The 19,262-nt window shown below is 44.1% G+C and overlaps 1 protein-coding gene across 11 annotated transcripts in view; it reads left to right on the top strand.

Annotated features, from left to right (window-relative positions):
• Nucleotides 1-80: 80 nt before the first annotated feature.
• Nucleotides 81-19,262, top strand: part of LOC149354174 (uncharacterized) — a 110,471-nt gene continuing 91,289 nt past the window's right edge. For 10 of the 11 annotated variants that reach the window (XR_016291205.1, XR_016291206.1, XR_016291204.1 and 7 more), the window contains exons 1-2: nt 81-223; nt 3,015-3,115. Coding sequence is in view for 3 of the 11 variants with exons in the window: in XM_089583106.1 (XP_089439232.1) it covers nt 3,088-3,115 (28 nt within the window). In the remaining 8 variants the exon portion in view is untranslated. Of the gene's footprint in view, nt 224-3,014; nt 3,244-19,262 lie in introns of all 11 variants that reach the window. The other variant, XR_016291203.1, reaches the window with a different exon arrangement.

The following is a 19,262-nucleotide window of genomic DNA, read 5'->3' as shown; positions in this document are numbered from 1 at the left end:
GTGGCGTCATTTTTCAAACCGGATGCGACGTCACGGGTGAAAATAACGCTTGCGTTATTGCGACCGGGTCGCAGGAGACACTTCCGGTTTTTTGTATTGCACTTTGTGTGGCCTTTTCGTGCTGTGGTTCTTCAAATGTGCTACAGAATTTGTGTGCACCGGACTTCGTATTGCGCCTTGCACCGCGCCCTGTCAAAGCTGGCACCAACATAGTAGGAAGAATGTGAGTAGAGTCCTTGAAATTATCTTTCAGAGCGTTGTGGTGGGGTGCGTGAAGTGCTGTAAATGCTGCTGAGTGTTGTTTGACAGCTTCTTCGGAGTGTAGTAGAAGTTAGAGTTCGGCGCAACGGCTTCCGCAAGTGCGCTGTTTTCACGTGACCGCTAGTCTTTCATTCAACCACGGAAACCATCGCTTCGCGCCCATGACTTCCTCTCTGCAGTGAAGAAGTTCTGATATAGAGTTGCATGTCTTTAATCTCGTGATATCGTTGTGCTCATTATTGCGACGAATTGGACCAACGCGCGGAAAGAACTGTGCATTGGAACGACGTATTCTTCTCAGTGGCAGTGGTTCCCAGCATTTAGTTTTTCGGGCTTGTGTGTGTGTGTGTGTGCGTGTGCGTGTGCGCGCGCGCGCGCGCGCGCAGGGTATAATTCCAAGCTCAACAAAACATGGTCTGCCGATTCCACGTTACAAATGCGCAGAGTACTCATAGCCGTTCAGTGCCTGGAAGTGGATTGACGATGTAGCTACAGCTCTTCGAGTTGCCTGGTTCGCTCATAGAGAGTATTAAGCATTTTGTGGGCACTGGCTTTGGTTCTGTGTTTTCTTTTTTGACATTTCAAGCATACTTCGAACTGGTGCAGTAATGAACCTCTACAAAGAAAAAAAAAAATAGTAACGCACTTTAATACCCCTGTTACACGGGCGTTTTCAACGGCAGTTCAGTTGACCGTCAGTTGAACTGAACGGCAGTTAGCAGTGTTACACGGCAGCGCTAACTGCCGTTCAAATCTCAACGGCAGTTGAGTTCGACTGAGATCGGGGGTCCCAGTTGAACGGCCAACTGACAAGATGGCGTCCAACGGATAAAAAAGTTTCCCGTAGTGGATTGTCTTGGCTCAGTGTATTGCGGCAAACTAAGAAAACACTCCAAATAAAACTGGAGACGCAATAAACACCGGTAGACATAGCGCGTGCGTCGAGCAGTCGAAGTGAGAAAACAAAAAAAAACGACGACGACCAGCGAACCGACCCACATCGGATAGTCTTGGCTACGAACCGACATCGTCACGCAAATTTTTGCCCAAAAGCAAAAAAAAAGGCACAAAATTTGTCGCTATAGGAAAAAATATGTACAAGACGATCATTTACTACACACAAAAAAATGTATACGCTGTTTTTCTTTACTTTCATTTCGCTCTAGAGGCGACGTCACGTGGTTACTGTGCTAACTGAACTGAACACGAAGTGCTCGTGTAACAGCAAGCGAATCCAGTTGAAATCAACGACAGTTGAAATACTCAACTGAGGGTTAACTGAACTGCCGTTGAAACCGCCCGTGTCGTGTCGCCCGTGAGCATGTCGGTGCACTGCTCTGGGAATGCTTTCATTTTTGTAATTGCGCACTTTGGGCTGTACCATCGCAAACTGTGCGTAACATTTTCAACTCTGCTTTTAAATATTTTTATTTTGAAAGACTTTATGCGTGCAATGGTGACACATGCAGTTTCGCCAGAGTTGTTCAATGAGAGAACTACTGAGACTTGGATTTCGCAGAGATGTGTAGTTGGAGCTTCCACTTGAATTGTAGTGTCCTGCTGTAAAAAGCTTACTGTTTTACGTATTGTTTTGTTGTGTCTGTGGTTTTGGCACCGATTCATTTGCCTGGCTATAATCTCATTGCTTTTCTGCAGCAAACGGAACATAGCTTTATTGACCTCGCTACCAGAGTGCGAGAGATCGTGTGTTTTTAATGTGTCTGTAACTGAATGAAGTCATTTAAATGGATACAAAGGATTATACGGCCTGGCAGTTTGAAATAGTTGTGGCATTGCTAGTACACATGCTATCTTTCTACAACTGTTTCAGCAGTGTGAACCCAGCGTCAGTGGAGCAGGAAGGTGAAAAGTTTTCTAAATGCAGCGGGATCAGAATCGATGAAGCACTCTCCTGCTTAACAAAGGGGGGGTAGTCGGCATCACCATCTTGTCAGATGCTTAGTGAGTGCAATTACTGTGTTTGAAGCACCGGTCCGAGAAACCCAGATGTAGACGCTCTGTGCTGCCTGTCAGCTACTCAGGTTGAGTGACAGCTGTGCTCACAGTTTTCACTGCATTTAATTTTCTTGCTCTAATTAACCAGACACTTGTAAAACACAGAAAAATGTTGAATTTGGTTTGGTTTGTTTGGTTTATTGGGGTTTAACGTCCCAAAGCAACTGAGGCTATGAGAGATGCCGTAGTGAAGGGCTCCGGAAATTTCGACCACCTAGGTTTCTTTAATGTGCACTGACATCGCACAGCACACGGGCCTCTAGAATTTCGCCTTCAAGAAATTCAGCCGCCGCAGCCGGGATCGAACCCGCGTCTTTCGGGTCAGCAGCCGAGCGCCGTAACTGCTGAGCCACCGCGGCAGAATGTTAAATTTGTTCTTTAAAAGCTAGCGGTTGTGAATGTCACTGCATTATAGCGGCAGTAACTATTGTTATGCATTAGAATAATAGTGTCACAGGCAAATGTAATAGTTATTATTCATTGTCATAAAATATTCCAATATGGCAGGGGTAGCAGTCAGAGCTGGATGGTGTTTACAGTTCTTTTGTAAGGGTACATTGCATTTATTTTAAAATCATGTTTTCTGTGTTGTGTTCTTAGCAATCTTTCCAAAGCTAGATTACCAGAGTGCTGCTGCTTGTAGATACTGATCTGATTGCTGCTTCTGTTTGCATTATTGTGAAAGCAGTTCTGTGCTAGGTCTCACTGACCTTTCTTTTTCTTTGGCCTTTATGCAGCCATCTGGGTACTTCAGACTGGCAAGCCTGGGTGGTGCCTAGCTGATACCTCCTCATCTCTGCACAGACAGGAATGATGCACCTAATAATCTACCGGCCAGGTCACATCATTGGCTTACTGCCAGTCATTAGCCCAATTTATGAAAGAAATTACTGAGTTTTATGCAATTGAGTTATTGTACTGCTGGATATGTGCAATGAAGATCACAACCAATGAATAGCTCGAAGTGTAGGTATGAACTAACAACTGCCTCCTTTTGATCAATATTTGTTTTCTGAATTATGCGCTATATTAAAGGATATGAATTACGAACTAAGTATGCCCACATCAGCATGGTTAGAAAGGCAGAACTCGTATTAAGCATATGCGTATTTTAAATGTGTGCTTTGAGATGGTTTTTAATATCGCAGCACATTTATTGCCCTTATTTACTACAAAGTAATGAAACGCACTTGAAACAGACTGGCTTTCGAAATATTTGTTTTGTTTCTCCTCTAAACTGGATATTGCTTTTCTTCTAATTTTTCTGTTTGTTCACTTGATTACCATAGCATATCATACCTTCCTTGAGCAGTGAATTTGGCAGCCGGCGTATGATGATCTCTTAGGTTGTTGGAAGCAAGCTGTCCATTGTCAATGGAGGCAATACAGCTCGGGAAAGCATGTGGATAGGTATAATATTAGTTGCCTGTCGACAGCAGCAGTTGAGTGAAGAAAGGGGGCTCTAAGAGATGATATAAACAGCTTATGTCGTCACCTAACAAGGACTCTCGAACAGCCGAATGTAAAGCGTCCTCTTCTGGCCGCCCTCTGTTCCCTATGGTTAGACGAAGTTATACATGTAAAGCAATGCAGGAAGAGACAAGTGATGGGTATGTAAGAAAAGAAACCAGCCCTTTTGTTGGCCACAGTCAGGGATTTGATGTACAGCTTTTTTGTGGTTAATGGTGGGTAGTGCAATCCAGGCTGAATTCAAATGCGAACCAAGGCACTCCCTTTTCGTATTCAGTAATATGCATGATGGTTAACTGGCTCATTATTGCTCAGTATCAGACATTAAGTACTCCTTGAAATTTGCATTGTCATGAAGTGATTTTTAGACATGTAAAGTAGAAATGATTATTGTACATTTTCTTTCGCTCATTCTAGTACTTTATGTCTTGCTTGAATTACCAATTTATTCCTGCTTAAAGGAGTAAACACAACTAACTTTTGAGTACCTGTTCCCTGCTTTGTGATGATGCGTAAGACATTATTATACATGGACAATCATGTGGTATGATCACTAAAGAATTTACAGTCGAATTTCCTTCTCGCCCTGTTTCCGTTTCAACAGCCGAGCGATGACTGTGACATCAATGTGTGCTTATAGGTCACGTGAGACATGAAGAAGCTGTGATATAATCGCTGCTTTGTCATTTTAATTCGCTACAATGCTGAAGCCAGCCAGCTTGTACAGCCTGTATGGCAACAAGTGTAGAAGCAGCGACTTGCTCTTTTTTCACGTGACCTATAAGCACTCTTTAATGTTATATCCATTGTTCGGCTGTTGAAACCAAAACAGCATGAGAGAAAAGTTCAACTATAAATTATTTATCTGGCATTGGTGAATACCACCCAGCGATTCATACATAGTAGTGTCTTCCACATCGCTGTAGAGAAGAAAACATGCCTCCAAAATTAAGCGTCTGTACTGTTTGAATAAGCAGCATTTTAATACTAAGCCTCCACGGTGCCTCAGTGGTTATGGTGCTCGGCTGCTGACTCTGAAGACGCAGGTTCGATCCCGGCCGCGGCGGTCGAATTTCTATGGAGGCAAAATTCTAGAGGCCCGTGTACTGTGCGATGTCAGTGCACGTTAAAGAACCCCAGGTGGTCGAAATTTCCGGAGCCCTCCACTACGGCGTCTCTCATAGCCTTAGTAGCTTTGGGACGTTAAACCCCATAAACCAAACCAAACCATTTTAATACTGAACAGCAGAGCTAGCATATGCTCTTCAAAACAGTTTTAATTCTTCATCATGTTCACTTCTTTATTCTCACAATCCTTGAACAGCTATAAATGATATCCTTTCAGAATGCTTCATAAGGGTACAGAGTGCTTTCTTACTTTGAATTCTCACAAAATAAACATGGAGCTAGCCTTTTGCCGTGGTTCCGATTAGCACTTTGTACCTTATGTAGGTCATCAATGAGTAAAAATTAAGGCAGGCTCATACTAATAGGTATTCAAGGTGGAAGCCCAGGCAGTATTTGTTTTGAGTCGGTACTCTGCTGTTTTTTCATAAAAACATGCTCTCTTTCAGATGTGATCTTTGTTGCACATGTGGCACGGAAAATAATTTTGATCTAAAATTACTTGATTGTCTCAAAATAAAATGTGCTGGTACTGCTCATGTGCCATGCCTCCTCTCAATTTTCATCATAATTTCTGCAAATTACTTAGGCTCGCCAAGCCGCGGTGGCTCAGTGGTTACGGCGTTTGGCTGCTGACCCGAAAGACGCGGGTTCGATCCCGGCTGCGGCGGCCGAATTTCGATGAAGGCGAAACTCTAGAGGCCCGTGTGCTGTGTGATGTCAGTGCACATTAAAGAACCACAGGTGGTCGAAATTTCCGGAGCCCTTCACTACGGTGTCCCTCATAGCCTGAGTTGCTTCAGGACGTTAAACGCCAATAAACCGACTTAGGCTCGCCAAGAGCTGCACACATTCAATTCCATATGCTGCTGTAAAAGTGTAGTGACCAAATGCTTTACAGAATTCTTTAAAAAAAAAGCTTTAAAAGTTGCTGATGGAAATAAAGTTAGATGATTGCATGTGGTGTGCTATTGCTCTGTACGGTTTCTTGCATGCTTACAGGAATAGCAGTAGTTACATCGTGCACGTACGGGCTCTTTTCCTTCCCACCAGGAAATAGAGATCAATGTGTAATACCATTCCAGAGCAATGCAGTGAGCAAATGCCTTACGCAATTCTTTGCAGATTCAAAAGAAACACCCTGCAACAAAATGAGTGAAAAAGGATTCCTAAATAATTCCCGAAAAACTTTCTAGAGTCATTACAGTGTGTCTCTTGATAGCCACTCGCTGAGCTTCTATAGGCATGCGGTGGCCACTTAGTTATTTGAACTCTACTGAAATAATTACAGGTTTAAAAGCGTCACATTCAATGAAATGAATGCATTCAAATGGATTCCTCTAAAAATCCTTTAACTAGTTTCAAGAGAGTTGTTACGGTGTTTCTTTCAAAGAACGTTAGCCAAGTGGAAAATTAATTCTTAAAACTCTGGACAAAATTCTGTACAGATCTAAAACACAATACATTCTAATGAGTAAGTTTGACATATATTCTAAAAAATCGCAAAAGCACTTTTTGTAAGGGGGGACTCCGGGCGTTGTGCTTTTTATGTTCCGCGTTTGCTGCCGCTAACTTCTTGGTGGCAATTAGGAATGAACACGTCGAGGCAATGGCATGTTGTGTTCTCTGTTGAGACTATGCTGCTTTCTGTGGTGAGAAGGGGCAGCAGAGTAGCTTGGGATGTGAATGTGTGCAACACGTTCCCACAACGGTATATACACTTTCGGTGTGATTCGGCCTTGTGCTGGGATAGAGCGTTCAGAGTAAACGTGGTTTAATGGCATCCTAGTCGAAATCAAGAAGAAATGGGCTTGTGCAGGCAAGTAAAGCAGCCGGCGGGAGAAAGGTAGGCAGATGAGATTAAGAAGTTTCCAGGGATACGGTGGTCGCAGCTAGCAAAGGACAAGGTTAATTGGAGAGACATGGGAGAGGCCTTTGCCCTGCAGTGGGCGTAGTCAGGCTGATGATGACCTGCTGATGAGGTTGACAAAATTTTTGCGTGATCCTGTTGGTTGCCTGTCTTAATACTTTGAGTTTGTCTGTGCTAATGCTGAAGCCAAAATGGCAACCCTTCAGAGAAAGTTGACAAAGCGGAGGTGATGGAGGTGAATCAGTCTAGATCGTGCACGTGGGCATGTACTGTGACAACGCGAATGTAATAGTGGATACTCGCGAAAAGGCCGTGTGCTGCGTAGCCTTTTTTTGTTGTTTATGTATCCATCACAGCTATCAGACACCATAAACTCGTTCCCATTCCAGGGCCACAGAAGCGCTCACTTACGCAGGCATTCTGCTAAGAAGCCAGCTAGTAAATGTGTTCACGTGCAACTCAAACGACATACATCGAAGCATGCTGACAGAAGCTTAGAGAAGCAGAAGTCAATTGTCTTTATTGTGGGCCTGCGAAGGCATACTCTGTCATTTTACTTTTCTGATACTCTGTCATTTTACTTTTATGAAACTTCACATTTTTGGTGATGGAATTAAAGTCATTCTTTATTCAGAGATACCCCACTTTTCCCAAGGGTCTCTAAGCAGGGGGAGGGGGGGTGCAACTTGGAAAAAAGATCTTGATTATTACAGCACATTTGGTTACAAGACAGTCCGGTGCACTCCGTTAGGGTTTGTGCAAAAATGAATTAATGTAAATGTTCATTCACCGAACCGAATTTTTTTCACCGATTTCACATAGAAACCCCTTCATGGAACTGCTGGACGTGTAAAGCATTTTTCATTTTTATTGGCCATGAAAGCAGACAGGTTATATACACCTTGACTTTTTGCCAAGGCTTTCTTCACCCATAAGTTTATTTTTATTCTATTTCTGCAAACCGTAGTGCTCCTTCATTTGCAGCTAACAATTTTCAATGTTCTGATCGTGATTTTTTTTAAGCGCACAGGGTAAGCCTTATACTTCCCATGCATTTTAGGCCATGTTGAGGTCTTTTTCAAAGGTAACCAGGCTGCATGGTTTGCTTCTAGCTTGTACAGTGGAGCCCTTACAGCTTTCCTGAAGTTGGAATGGCCGTTAAAGGTAAGGCCTGGGGGTCTTCTTACCTTCTAATAACTTTTGATCTTTAGGAAAGGCACAAGGGCTGCACTGTGCAAGCTTGAAGCAAACCATGCAGCCTGGTTACTTTTGACAAAGACGGTACATGTTTCTCACGAACTAATAGGAGTACCCTAGTAATATATATATTATTTTGTTCCAAATTTCATGCACTGTTTACTGAACTATATAGAATAATTGAAATGTGTTCAAAATTTGATTTTTAATGAAATTTCTACCTGTAGTACATAAATTTTGGCTTTCTTTGCTCAGTTGAAAAATCAAAACGGAAAAATTGCTGAGTGAAATTGCTTAATTTTAGTTCAGTAGTTTCGAACACTTATGTAGATGGTTGCAAAAGAAAATCTGCTGTCAATCTTGGAAGACATTGGAAATAACGGTACCTTTGTAAGAAATAATATTTTGAGATAATTGAGCCTAAAGTGAAAAAAGATGTGAAAAAGAAATTTTTACTCACACAAACACATTCATAGTCATTGATTTAATAGCCCCCTGCTTTGTAGTCCCTGTCGCAGTCATTTTTTCGCTTTTGGGCTTGTCGTTTTGCTTGCTGGGCCTCTTTTGTGAGCTGTCTTGTTGCTCGGTCTGCTAAGTACATACGCTTGTGGTCAGCTTTCCTCAGCCACTTGATGGTGTTGCGCCCTGGGTTCAATGCACACGCCTTCAAAACGTTGGCCCGTGTGATGCTACCATCATTAAATGGAAGACCAACGTCCAGTGCTGCCATCCTTAGGGTCTGAAGCCTAACAAACACACGCGCTTTGTCACAATTTTGATGAACTCAACACTGCCACCGCACTGTCTGCACACAAAACTCTGTGTAATTGCGGCACAAATGCCATCCATGTCCATTAAGGGATATTAACTGCCGCTCTGTAGCACATCCTCTTCCTGGAAGCACACAGAAATTCTTGGAAGCTTCAATGCCGAGGAGCTGGTGCGTTCAGCGTCTCATTAGGTCGCAGACTTCCTTTTGCTTTTTCACGATGAGTGTTACGGTTGCCGAGAAATTCACGCCTGACGATGGCCTTCTCTGCCCTGGGCATCTCAACTTATCAACAACCAACACCGGCACAAAGTACAATACTCATCGGAAGGGAAAGCACTCGGACACAGCTGCATGAAGGTCGCAGAAACATGGAAAAAATGTGCGCAGCGTCTCAAGATTGTCTTGTCTAAAGGATGGATGGATGGATGATAATGGCTTTACCCTGCGTATCGGGCGGTAGCTTGTGCCACCTAGCCTGTATTTCCCCCATTGTTAATGGATTTTTCTTTTCCCTTTCTTTCAATTTCGCTCTTACAATGTTTAGTTTGGTTATCTTTTTCCCCTCCAAATTCACCCCTCCCTTGATTTCCTCCACCAATCTTCCAAACTCCCCTTCATCAGTGTCACGCCTTTCCCATCCACTCGCCCCTCCTCCCCAGCAAATCCCAGCGCTATCTCTAGGTCTGTTGTCGTCTCCTCTGGGACGGCTGGGCGGAGTTCTGCACACTTCAAAACCAATTGCTCTATGGTCTCCGTTTCCGGTTTACAAGCAGAGCACAAAATATCCACTTCAAATTTGAACCTATAAGTTTTTGTTCTCAGAGTCTCTGTCCTAGCCGCAAAAAGCAGTGAACTGCCCCGCGAATTATCAAATACCTGTTCTCTTTTGATGTCCTGTTTTCGTGTCCTATATATATCTAGCGCCAACCTTTACTGCATTCCTTCTTTCCCCATCTTTCTTTCTGTCTCCTTTCCCTCCATTTTCATGTTAGTGTTTTGTTGCGTCCCATCCCTTACCTGCAAATACTTCGTTCTTAGCTTTCGGGTTCTATTTGTCCATTTTGTGTTAATACTTTTCATGTACAGATACTTGTACACCTTTCTTGCCCACCTTGTTTCCTCCATTTGGGTTAGTCTCTGATGGTATTTCAGTTTGCTGATTGCTTCCCAAACCTCGAACGACGCCCAACCCATATCTCCCTGGACTCCCTCATTCGGAGTGTTCCCATGGGCTCCCAAGGCTAGCCTTCCTACACTTCTTTGTCTGACCTCTAGACTTGACTATTTCTGATTTCATCACAGGACTGCATTTCCAAATGTGAGGCCCGGTACCATGATTCCCTTCCATACCCCTCTAACCACCTCATACCTGTTATAGTTCCATAGTACTCTATGTTTCATAATGTCTGAATTCCTTTACCTTCATCCTTCAGAAGCCTCTCATGCTTTTCCAGATATTTCTTTCCTTCACTTAGCTATACACCTAGATACTTATAAGTTCTCATATGGTCTATCATAGTGTCCTGTATTTCTAGTGGGTCTTCTCTCTCATCATTATATACCATTATCCCTGACTTCTCTCTACTGAACTGGAGTCCTAGCTTGTTGCCCTCCTCACCACAGATCTTAACTAGCTCCTGCGGCCTATCTCGCTTGTCTGCTAGTAGTACAATGCCATCTGCATACAATAGTCCAGCCAGCACTTGGTTTACCTTCTGACCTTCCTGCATATAACTCACGCCAACTCCTACCCTACTCTCTTCCAACTTCTTTTCCATTTGACTCACGTATACCATGAAAAGTAGGGGTGATAGTGGGCAGCCTTGTCTTAGCCCTCTTTTAATTTTAGCTGGTTTTGTAGTTTCTCCCTCCCAGGTTACTACCACCTCATTGTCTGAATATACACGTTGTAGATAGTCAACCAGATTTCTATTGGCACCATATCTCTTCAATTGGTCCCAAAGTTTTTCCTGATTCACATTATCATATGCCCCTTAATGTCTAAAAATGCCATCCATAGAGGCCTCCGACTTGCCTCAGCTATCTCTATACACTGCGTTATGACAAATAGATTGTCCTCCAACCGTCTGTCCTTTCAGAAACCATTCTGCAGCTCTCCCAAGATCTCCTCACGCTCTGCCCATTCTTCCGTTCTCATTTTCACCGTCTTCATTGCTAGCCTGTATACAACTGATGTGACTGTAATTGGTCGGTAGGATTTGATGTTGTCCCTGTTTCCCTTGCCTTTGTATATTAGTCTCATCCTGCTCACTTTCCAGTCTTTTGGAACGTCTCCTCCCCCTACTACTTTTTCAATGATCTGTCGTAATTTCAATTTGCTTTTTTCGCCTAGTATGGTAATTAATCTCATAGGTATGCCATCTGGTCCTGTCGCTGTTCCAATGGGAGCCTTGCCTTCTATTCTGTCCCAGTCCCCTGCTATCCTCTCCCTAAGCTCTTCCTCGCCTGTCCCATTGCTATCCCTGCTCTCCTCTAGTCCGTCCACCACAGGCTCTGCAAATGCTGCTTCGATTGTTTGTCTGATAAATTCTCTTGCTTCCTCTCCCTCTATCCTTTTTCCATACTGTGTGGTCAGTGTGTGTTGGATGCTCTCTGTCCTCTTCCCTTGTAGCCTTATGTGCTCCCAAAACCTCTTTGCAGCATTCCTATCTTTCTTATTTACTTTCATCATCCACTGGACTCCTGCCTTCACTATTTTGACTTGGACTAATGCCACTGCCTCCCTTTTGCTCTCAAGGTATTCATTCCATTTTGCATCCACTTTGCCTGGTGGGGCCTCCTTTTCTTTGCAAATCTGTGTTCCCTAGATGCCTCTTGTTTTCACGCTATGGCTGCCTTCACTTCCCTGTCCCACTGGCTTTTTGGTGTGTCTTCCCTTTTTTCTTCCCTTTTTGCTTTGGGCCTTCTCTAACTCCCTTTGAAAAACCCCCACTAGGGCATCATATGTCCAGTCCCTATCCGACTGCTTGGATACTGTCTTCAATGTGTCCCGACACTTCCTGCAGTTGTGTATCAGTGAGGTTATGTTTGCTTTCCCTCCCTTGAGTTCCTACTGCTGGTATTGCCCTACCAAATGTAATTTTGATTCTTCTGTGGTCACTTCCCAGGCTTTTCATACCTTCTTCGTCAATTTTCATGTCCCTTAACCTGTTGTACAGTTTGTGTGACATTAGGAAATAGTCAATAGGTGAGTGCGAGTTATTTCTTACCCATGTTACTTTCCCTTCGCATTTTATTTCTGTATTAACTATTACTAGATTATGGACCTTGCAGAATTTTCCTAGCATCTTCCCCATTGCATCTGTAGCTCCGTCAAAGTATTCCAAGTGAGCATTCATATCTCCCAAAATGATTATTTCCCGATGCGAGCCTAAGTGCCTGATATCTTTAGACATACACTGGAAATGCCCTTTATTCTCCTCACTCAACTCACTCCCTGTTTTCAGGTATATAAACCCTATTATTGTTCTTAGACTCCCCACTATGCACTGGAGCCATAGATGCTCTCTGCAGGTCTCTCTTACCCTTTCCCAATCTTGCCCCTTTACTAATGCGCCCAGGCCTCTACCTTCACGGTCTTTCTCTTTTCTGTTACACCCTATCTAAGTGTAACCTGCAATGTGTGGCGGTTTTTCCATGTCTCTGGTGAGTTTCCGCAACCCCATATACCCCAATGTTTTCAGATTTTAGTTTTTCTTCGATTTCATCCAATTTAATTCGACTTCTTCCCCCCTTGTACGTTAATGAACCCAACACTGAGATGTTGCTTCCTTTTCGTTCGCTGTGCCCTTGTCCTGCCCCTCCTCCTTTCACCTTTGCTGTCTACTCCTTGGCCTGCAGGAGTATCCTGTGTGCCTGTAAAAAATCCAGTGCCCTATGGCCCATCCTCTTCCCAACCTGCCATCCCGCTGGCTCTTTGTAATGGATGCCATCTGGGCAGAATGGGGGAGAGTTCCTGTCTCCGTAAATCACCCTCTTGACATTTATCACATCGCACCTGAGGGACTTTCCCATCTCTCTGATTACTGAGTTGGCCCTCATGACCTGGTCCTCAATGTATGGGCCCTGTCCCCTGATCTCCGGGACTGTGCACAGAACATTGTGCACTGCCTCGGAGGTTGCCCTGAGTTTTCCACTCCTGTCTGTATTTGTTTTAAGAAGGTTTCAAATTGGGCTACTTGGTAGTTAACATGGTCACACATATTTGCGCTTTTGAAAAGACGGGACAAAACAGGGACGACACACGAGAGTTTGTGTTGCGCACGAGTGTTTGTGTCCCGTCTTTTCATTGCGCCCGAGGGTTTGTGTCGTCCCTGTTTTGTCCCGTCTTTTCAAAAGTGCAATTATGTTTGACCATGTATTTGTTTTTCCCAGGTGCTTCCCTCTATCCTGCAATACATCACTGAGCCCTGCGTGGAGTACCACGAGGTTGTCACCTTCCATGTTTTCCCAAAGCTTAGCCTTGGCCCGTACTGCCATCTCTCTTAAAACACCCACTCGAAATGTTCTCGGCCTGCACTTGCTCATTGTACTTTACCGTTTTTAGCAGTGCTCGTTTCACTGTGTGTATATTTGAGCTTCTTACTACCCAAACCTTCCTACTACTGCCTGGCTTTGCTTGGTCTACACCCTGCTCCTGTTGCATATCTGGTCATGACCCCTGGGTTTGAGTTTAAGTTGAGTTTATTGACGTTTTTAGTTCTGAGTACAGAAAATTAAGGGCCGGGAACAAAAGGTATAAACCGGTACCTGGCTGGGTCCCCTGACCCCATAACAAAGTTCATAGTGATGCACTCCGAATAACCAAACCATAAACTAAGGAAGAAACACATACAAAGCACTTAGAATGAAAACAATTCAACATGATGTTTGAACTTGTGCACAACACTCGTGCGAATATTTAAACACAATAAAATCTGTTTCAGCAAAACCCTGTGCAAAATCCATCAGGAGAGACACTTATAATCAATAGTGCACAACAAATAAGTATGACGAACATATATCAAATATAGTCCATTCCACTCAAAAACAATCATTACAGAAAAGTCACTCCCCCTCTATTACCACGGTACTTCTGTTCTTCTCTGCCTTTTCCGGCTGCTCGCCTCTCTTCGGCGCGCTCCACACTGTTGCGTCTGCCCCCCAGTCTGTTATGCCGGCTGGCCGTCCTGCCTTCCCCTGCTCTGCCTCCAATCTTTCTGCCTGTCGTTCTCAGCTCCTCAATCTACCTTTCCAATTGGGCTCTTTCCTCGCTCAATCCTCGCTTGAGGGACTCTACCCTGCTGCTCTACTCCCTCTCGATTCTAGTCTCGGATTCTGCACACCTCTCCTTTTCCTCCCTCAATTCCAAACTTATCCTCTCCATTTCACTCGCCAGTTGTTTTTGCAACTTCGCGACTGTTTCACACAAGTTGCACACAAAGCTTGTCCCCTCCGCCTCCATCACACTTTCGAACCCCGTCTCGTCCATGAAGCACCATCTTTTGCATGACTTGCATTGGACGAGGTCTTCTCCTTCCTCCTTGGCTTTTTTTGCCGGACGCCCGATGTTTCTCCTGAGTGAAGGGCCCTGCTCCGCCAATATATGCTGTCTACATGCCCGAGATGAAAAACACCCACAAAAGAGAAGACACACCCGTCAGAACAGTATCCTGCACGTCCAAGACCAAATTACACAAAAAAGGGAAGGAGAGAGAAAAAAAAAAAAGGAAAAACTTCTTAAATAAAGGCCTAGCACAAGGTTCACGGCTAACCCTTCATGGGTCCAGTGCTAACCTACTTCCCCTTCGCTAACTTCAACTCACTGAAACCTACTTCCTAATCTACTTTCCTAGTCCTACCACCTGTTTAAATGTGCCGCCGCTTCCTAGTCCATAATCAACCCCCCAAAAAAACAAAAACAAAACATAGATGGTACTTAGCTACGAATGGATCGATGCTGCGACGGCTCCCCGGTTTTTTTATATGTAGCTTATTTCAGAAAAGCTTTGAAATCAGGTGGTGGACTTTTTGGTAGCAAAAATTGACGATAAACGTGGAGGGTATCCGGAAAAGGGGCATGGGCGCTCACTACATGGTTTCGGGAAAAGCATTTTGCAGCCTAAAATATGGCTTTCTGCGGAAAGTGCGATCGTGTAATATGTGTAGAAAGAATTGAACTTCTTAAAGTGCAAAAGAAAAAAAAACGTTTTTGGATGACAGGCCTTTTCAGCTGCACTGTTAAGGGCACAGGCTAAGGTAAAGTTAGAAAAAAAAAAAGTTTTTTTTTCTAATTTTACCTTACCCTGTGCCCTTAACAGTACAGCTGAAAAGGCCTGTCATCCATGCCCGACTCCTTTGTTGGAAGAAGCTAAAGAGCATATGCAGAAGACTGCAAGACATCCTGAGGCATGTGTATGAAATATATAGCACGCAGAAAGTGGCACGAGACAAATTGAACATGTGACACGCAACGTTCTCTAGAGTTCACTAAGCACTTTCATCTGGGCGAGTTTGTTCATAACAGCAACTAAAGGAATAAACCTGCGCAAAGGGATTGAAGAAGAAAATGAAAGAGACCTGAGGACAGGACAAACTGCTCTGTCCTGTCCTCACGTCTCTTTCGTTTTCTTCTTCACTCCCTTTGCGCAGGTTTATTCCTTTAGTTGCTATTCCCTGGAGTGGCTCAGCTACTAAAAGGGCTCCTTCACTGCATGTGCTGCTTATTCATGTGTAGTCTGTGCATATGTTCTTCATGTGAAATTCACATCAAACATCTATTCCTTATTCAAATCCAAAGAAATGAACGTATCTGCACCCTAGCTGTGGCTGCTTGAACCACGAAACATAACACTGTATCTGTTTCCTGCAAAAATGGCAAAGAATGGAGCTGAGGACTAGTGACGTGCAAGACAGGTATCACTTCAGTTTTCTTTCATGTGGTGATCTCCTGATGGTGTCGGCCATTTCTCATCGAAGTGCTGTGGGGTCGAGAGATAGTTTACAGAGCATGTGTTCAATGAAGCCGCAAAATTTCTTTAAAAGTTCTAAGTACTACTTGAACAGCACCATATAATGGAGGCCACTCACCTTTTGCAGTTAATATTTTTGCTGTATTAGTGTGCATTTTGAGGCCACTGCTTTTCAGGCATTGAAAAACTTGATTGACGAAATGTACACGGTACAAGTCGTGTCACACTTCCTTCACAAAGTAAGGTGTTTGGCATTCCTAATTGCCACTGGCTTTCACACAGGTACTTCATAAATTGATAATTTGGTAGTCACCATCCTGCAGCATAGTATAGTTTGCATCTACATTGGTAAATAATACATAAATTAAACCTGTACAGCATAAATTAAACCTGTACAGAGTTAAACCTGTACAGCATGCAGTGAAATACCACCAGGATGAATGCCAATTTATCAGTTAAACATTTTCTGGAACCTCATGTCCACACGTTATATCTGGTAGGCTGTAGTTTGTCTTCATAACTTCAGAATGACTTATGCTGTCAAGAAGACTTCATGCGGCTGTATGAAAGCTGATATCACTTTAAAGCCCCTTAAATTTCTTATTTCATTTAGATAGTTAGCTTATTGCTTTCAGTCTGGTTGCTGTTTGTATTCTGTAGCTCTCCAAGGATTCACATCAGCAATATTTTTGTATTGGTGCTCTGTAATTCGTTCAACTGAGGTTTCACTGTGCTCCGATGTTCACCAGTATTTTGTAGATACTGCCGGTGGAGATTGGTATGGATTTTCTACACTGGGCTCAAAGAAATGTGATAATGTGATAATTGCTGTGAAGTAGTGGTTGGAATGATTGAGATAGGCAAGTGCCATAAGACAGTGTAATTTTTTCAACAATAAATACCACATTGCGCTTAGCATAAAACTAGTCTCATTTATTTATTTATCTACTCTGCTGTTTGATGCAAATGATATCGCTGACACTTAGCTGTGCTGTTCCCTCCCTGCTGAAAGTAGGGGAGGACGTTGATGTCTTTGGCACAGCCGTGTGAAGTGAAAACTGGTGTGTCATTCTGTGGTTTATAATAAAAATGGTCCATGCATGGTGTCTCTGTGAATATGCTTAGCAATGAAAGAAACAAAATTCCTTCACAGTGCAAGCTCATTATAATCATACTGTGGTCGAGGCAGCAGAACACTGCTGTAAAATTGAAAATTCAAAAATATAATCTCGTGTATGTCAAATCAAAGTGAATGCATAAGGCAAGAAGTGCAGCTCCAGTGGCAGATCAGGCTATGTAGGTATATAGCAGCCAATAGCTCTGTTAATAACCTTGTCGGTGTGTGCGGTTAAGTTTTGCATTTGATGCAAGCTACTGTAGAGCAAGCCATAACACATGCTTGTGAGTAACACCACATGGCTCTTATGTCTTGTTTTTCCTTGATGGTACCATTTTATTAGTCTGCATTACACGAACATTGCCACACTTGCTGCTGGTGCCTGGTAATCCTTAGGGAAAAGTAAACTAAATAAGTGAGACTAGCGTAAGAAACAGTATGAAGTATGTCGGATGTAGATGCATCAGCATGTACAGTAGGTCCCTATAGCCTGTTTCACATGCCAGCGAAAATGCTAGCGAATCCTGTCGCCGCGGCGGAAAAACCTGTTTTGAGTCGTCGCTGCGATGAGCGGCGAGGTTTCAACAAGTTGGAAATTTTCGCTGCGACACGCCGCTCAATCGCTCAGTCGCCTGCATGTGAACCGGCCTTATCATGGGGACACAAACACCAGTGCCTTGTTACGTCAGTGTGCAAATCTACTGAAAGGAACTCCCGACAGCCTTCTCGGCTAACTCGCTGCTGAGCCTGTGCGGCTTATTATTCAGTGCTTGGTAGGTACAGCAAGTTTGGCTTGGTATGGATGTCAAAACTACTCTGCGTGTAGACGCACATCAAATCTGGAAGGAGCTCCTCCGTGCCAGCGTGACACCTTTTTGCGAGCGAGTAACGCATACCTTGGAGCGCGCATCTCTGCTTACCCGCTGCTGTGTGCGTGGACGTGGCTTCTACGCGTGCCGTGTCGGCCAGTCGTCGCTTTACTGATGTCCACACAAAACAAATACGAGGTTCATGCTTCAAGTGCAAAAATTTATAGTCCTGCGAGCGGCGCCGAACATGCGAACGGTCGCACAAGTGACGCTTGTCGCAGTAACGCGCGCGGTCCAATATTGAGCCTGGTGCCACTCGCCCGTTAAGAAGAGATGCGGCGAAATAAGCGGACAGTCATAGATTGCTCTCCTGCACGCATTTGGCGATAGCTGTAACTTATTTGCACGAGATCGAAGGGCGTGCTGATCCCAGCTGTTGCAGTTGTTTATGCGTGCCCACGTTGCGATAGCGAAGGCAAGTACCAGCATAACAGCTGCATAAGAGTTTCGCACGTTAGAAACCTTACGGAGGTGATATTAGATAATAGGAATGATGGAATCGTACCACCAGAAGTGGCGAAATAGTGCTCTCGGTGTGACTTTTTCAATATCCGCGAAAAATCGCAATACGTCCAATCGTCCTGCGCCAATCGTTACAGCTCGAAGGACATTTATGAGACAATGTGTCACTCCGTCGACATGAATTGGTGGAGATTTGTTTTCCTGTTCACATTTTCCGTATTTTTTTTTTTGCGGCTCTATGAGCGTTATACAAACGTGATTCCGAGGGGCGTCTGCTACTGCACCTCCACTCTTCGTTTCTTGTCTGCGCCGCCAGGTGCCGCATGCATTTGTTAATTCGCGAATACGACACTAATGGTGTATTCGGCTGACGGCACTCGTGGAGTTTTCTACGCACTCGTGCGGTGCCCCACGTTCGGCTGGATGCCACTTGTGCAGTGCCGTACATTCGGGTGGGACGGGCACGACACGCGCCACCGTGGAGACCGACGGTGGAGCGCGGTGCAATCGCGTCGTGCAGCGCGCGCTAGCAGACGACGCTGTTCACGCTCGTTGGTTGACGCAGCATCGACGAAGAGAAAAACGGACGAAGCATTACAAGTGGGCACATTTTAAAGAAATGTTGAATATTATAGCAGCTGCAATGCATTTATTCGCGCTGCAATCACGCAGCTACCGGCCGGCGAGCCATGTGCCTTCCGTTATGAGGAAATAAAAGGTCTGTCAATATTTTTAATCTTGTAAGTTCTGCCGTAGTTCTTGTAGAGTGGCTGAAGTTCTTGCAGCGAACGGCATGTGCTGTTCATCCGGCATGCCTGCACTTTATAACGTCGTAATTTTTGCCAACGTATGCACAGGTTATTGAAGAATTATTAAAGGTCTATAAAGGATATCATTAAAGCGACAATGTTGGGCGCTTAGGGGATTGAGAATCACCTGCTGATATTTTCGGAAGTCACTCTAGTTGAAGCTCTAAAGGCGTATGCATCGAAACCGGCAAGCATAACGCCTTAGTGTGGTGTCTTACAAACCTGCGCCCCCATAATTAACCACAGTATCTCACGAGCAGGCTCGTGGGTCCCGCGTTTCATTCTATCAACGCCTGCGGTACTGCAGTGTTCTGAAGAGGCTG

The sequence above is a fragment of the Amblyomma mixtum genome, chromosome 3 (genome assembly GCF_055824585.1).
Source record: "Amblyomma mixtum isolate Tamu chromosome 3, ASM5582458v1, whole genome shotgun sequence".
In the NCBI taxonomy this organism is placed as follows: Eukaryota; Metazoa; Arthropoda; class Arachnida; order Ixodida; family Ixodidae; genus Amblyomma; species Amblyomma mixtum.
Note: the sequence above shows the minus strand (reverse complement) of the source record. Positions and strands in the feature narration are given on the sequence as shown.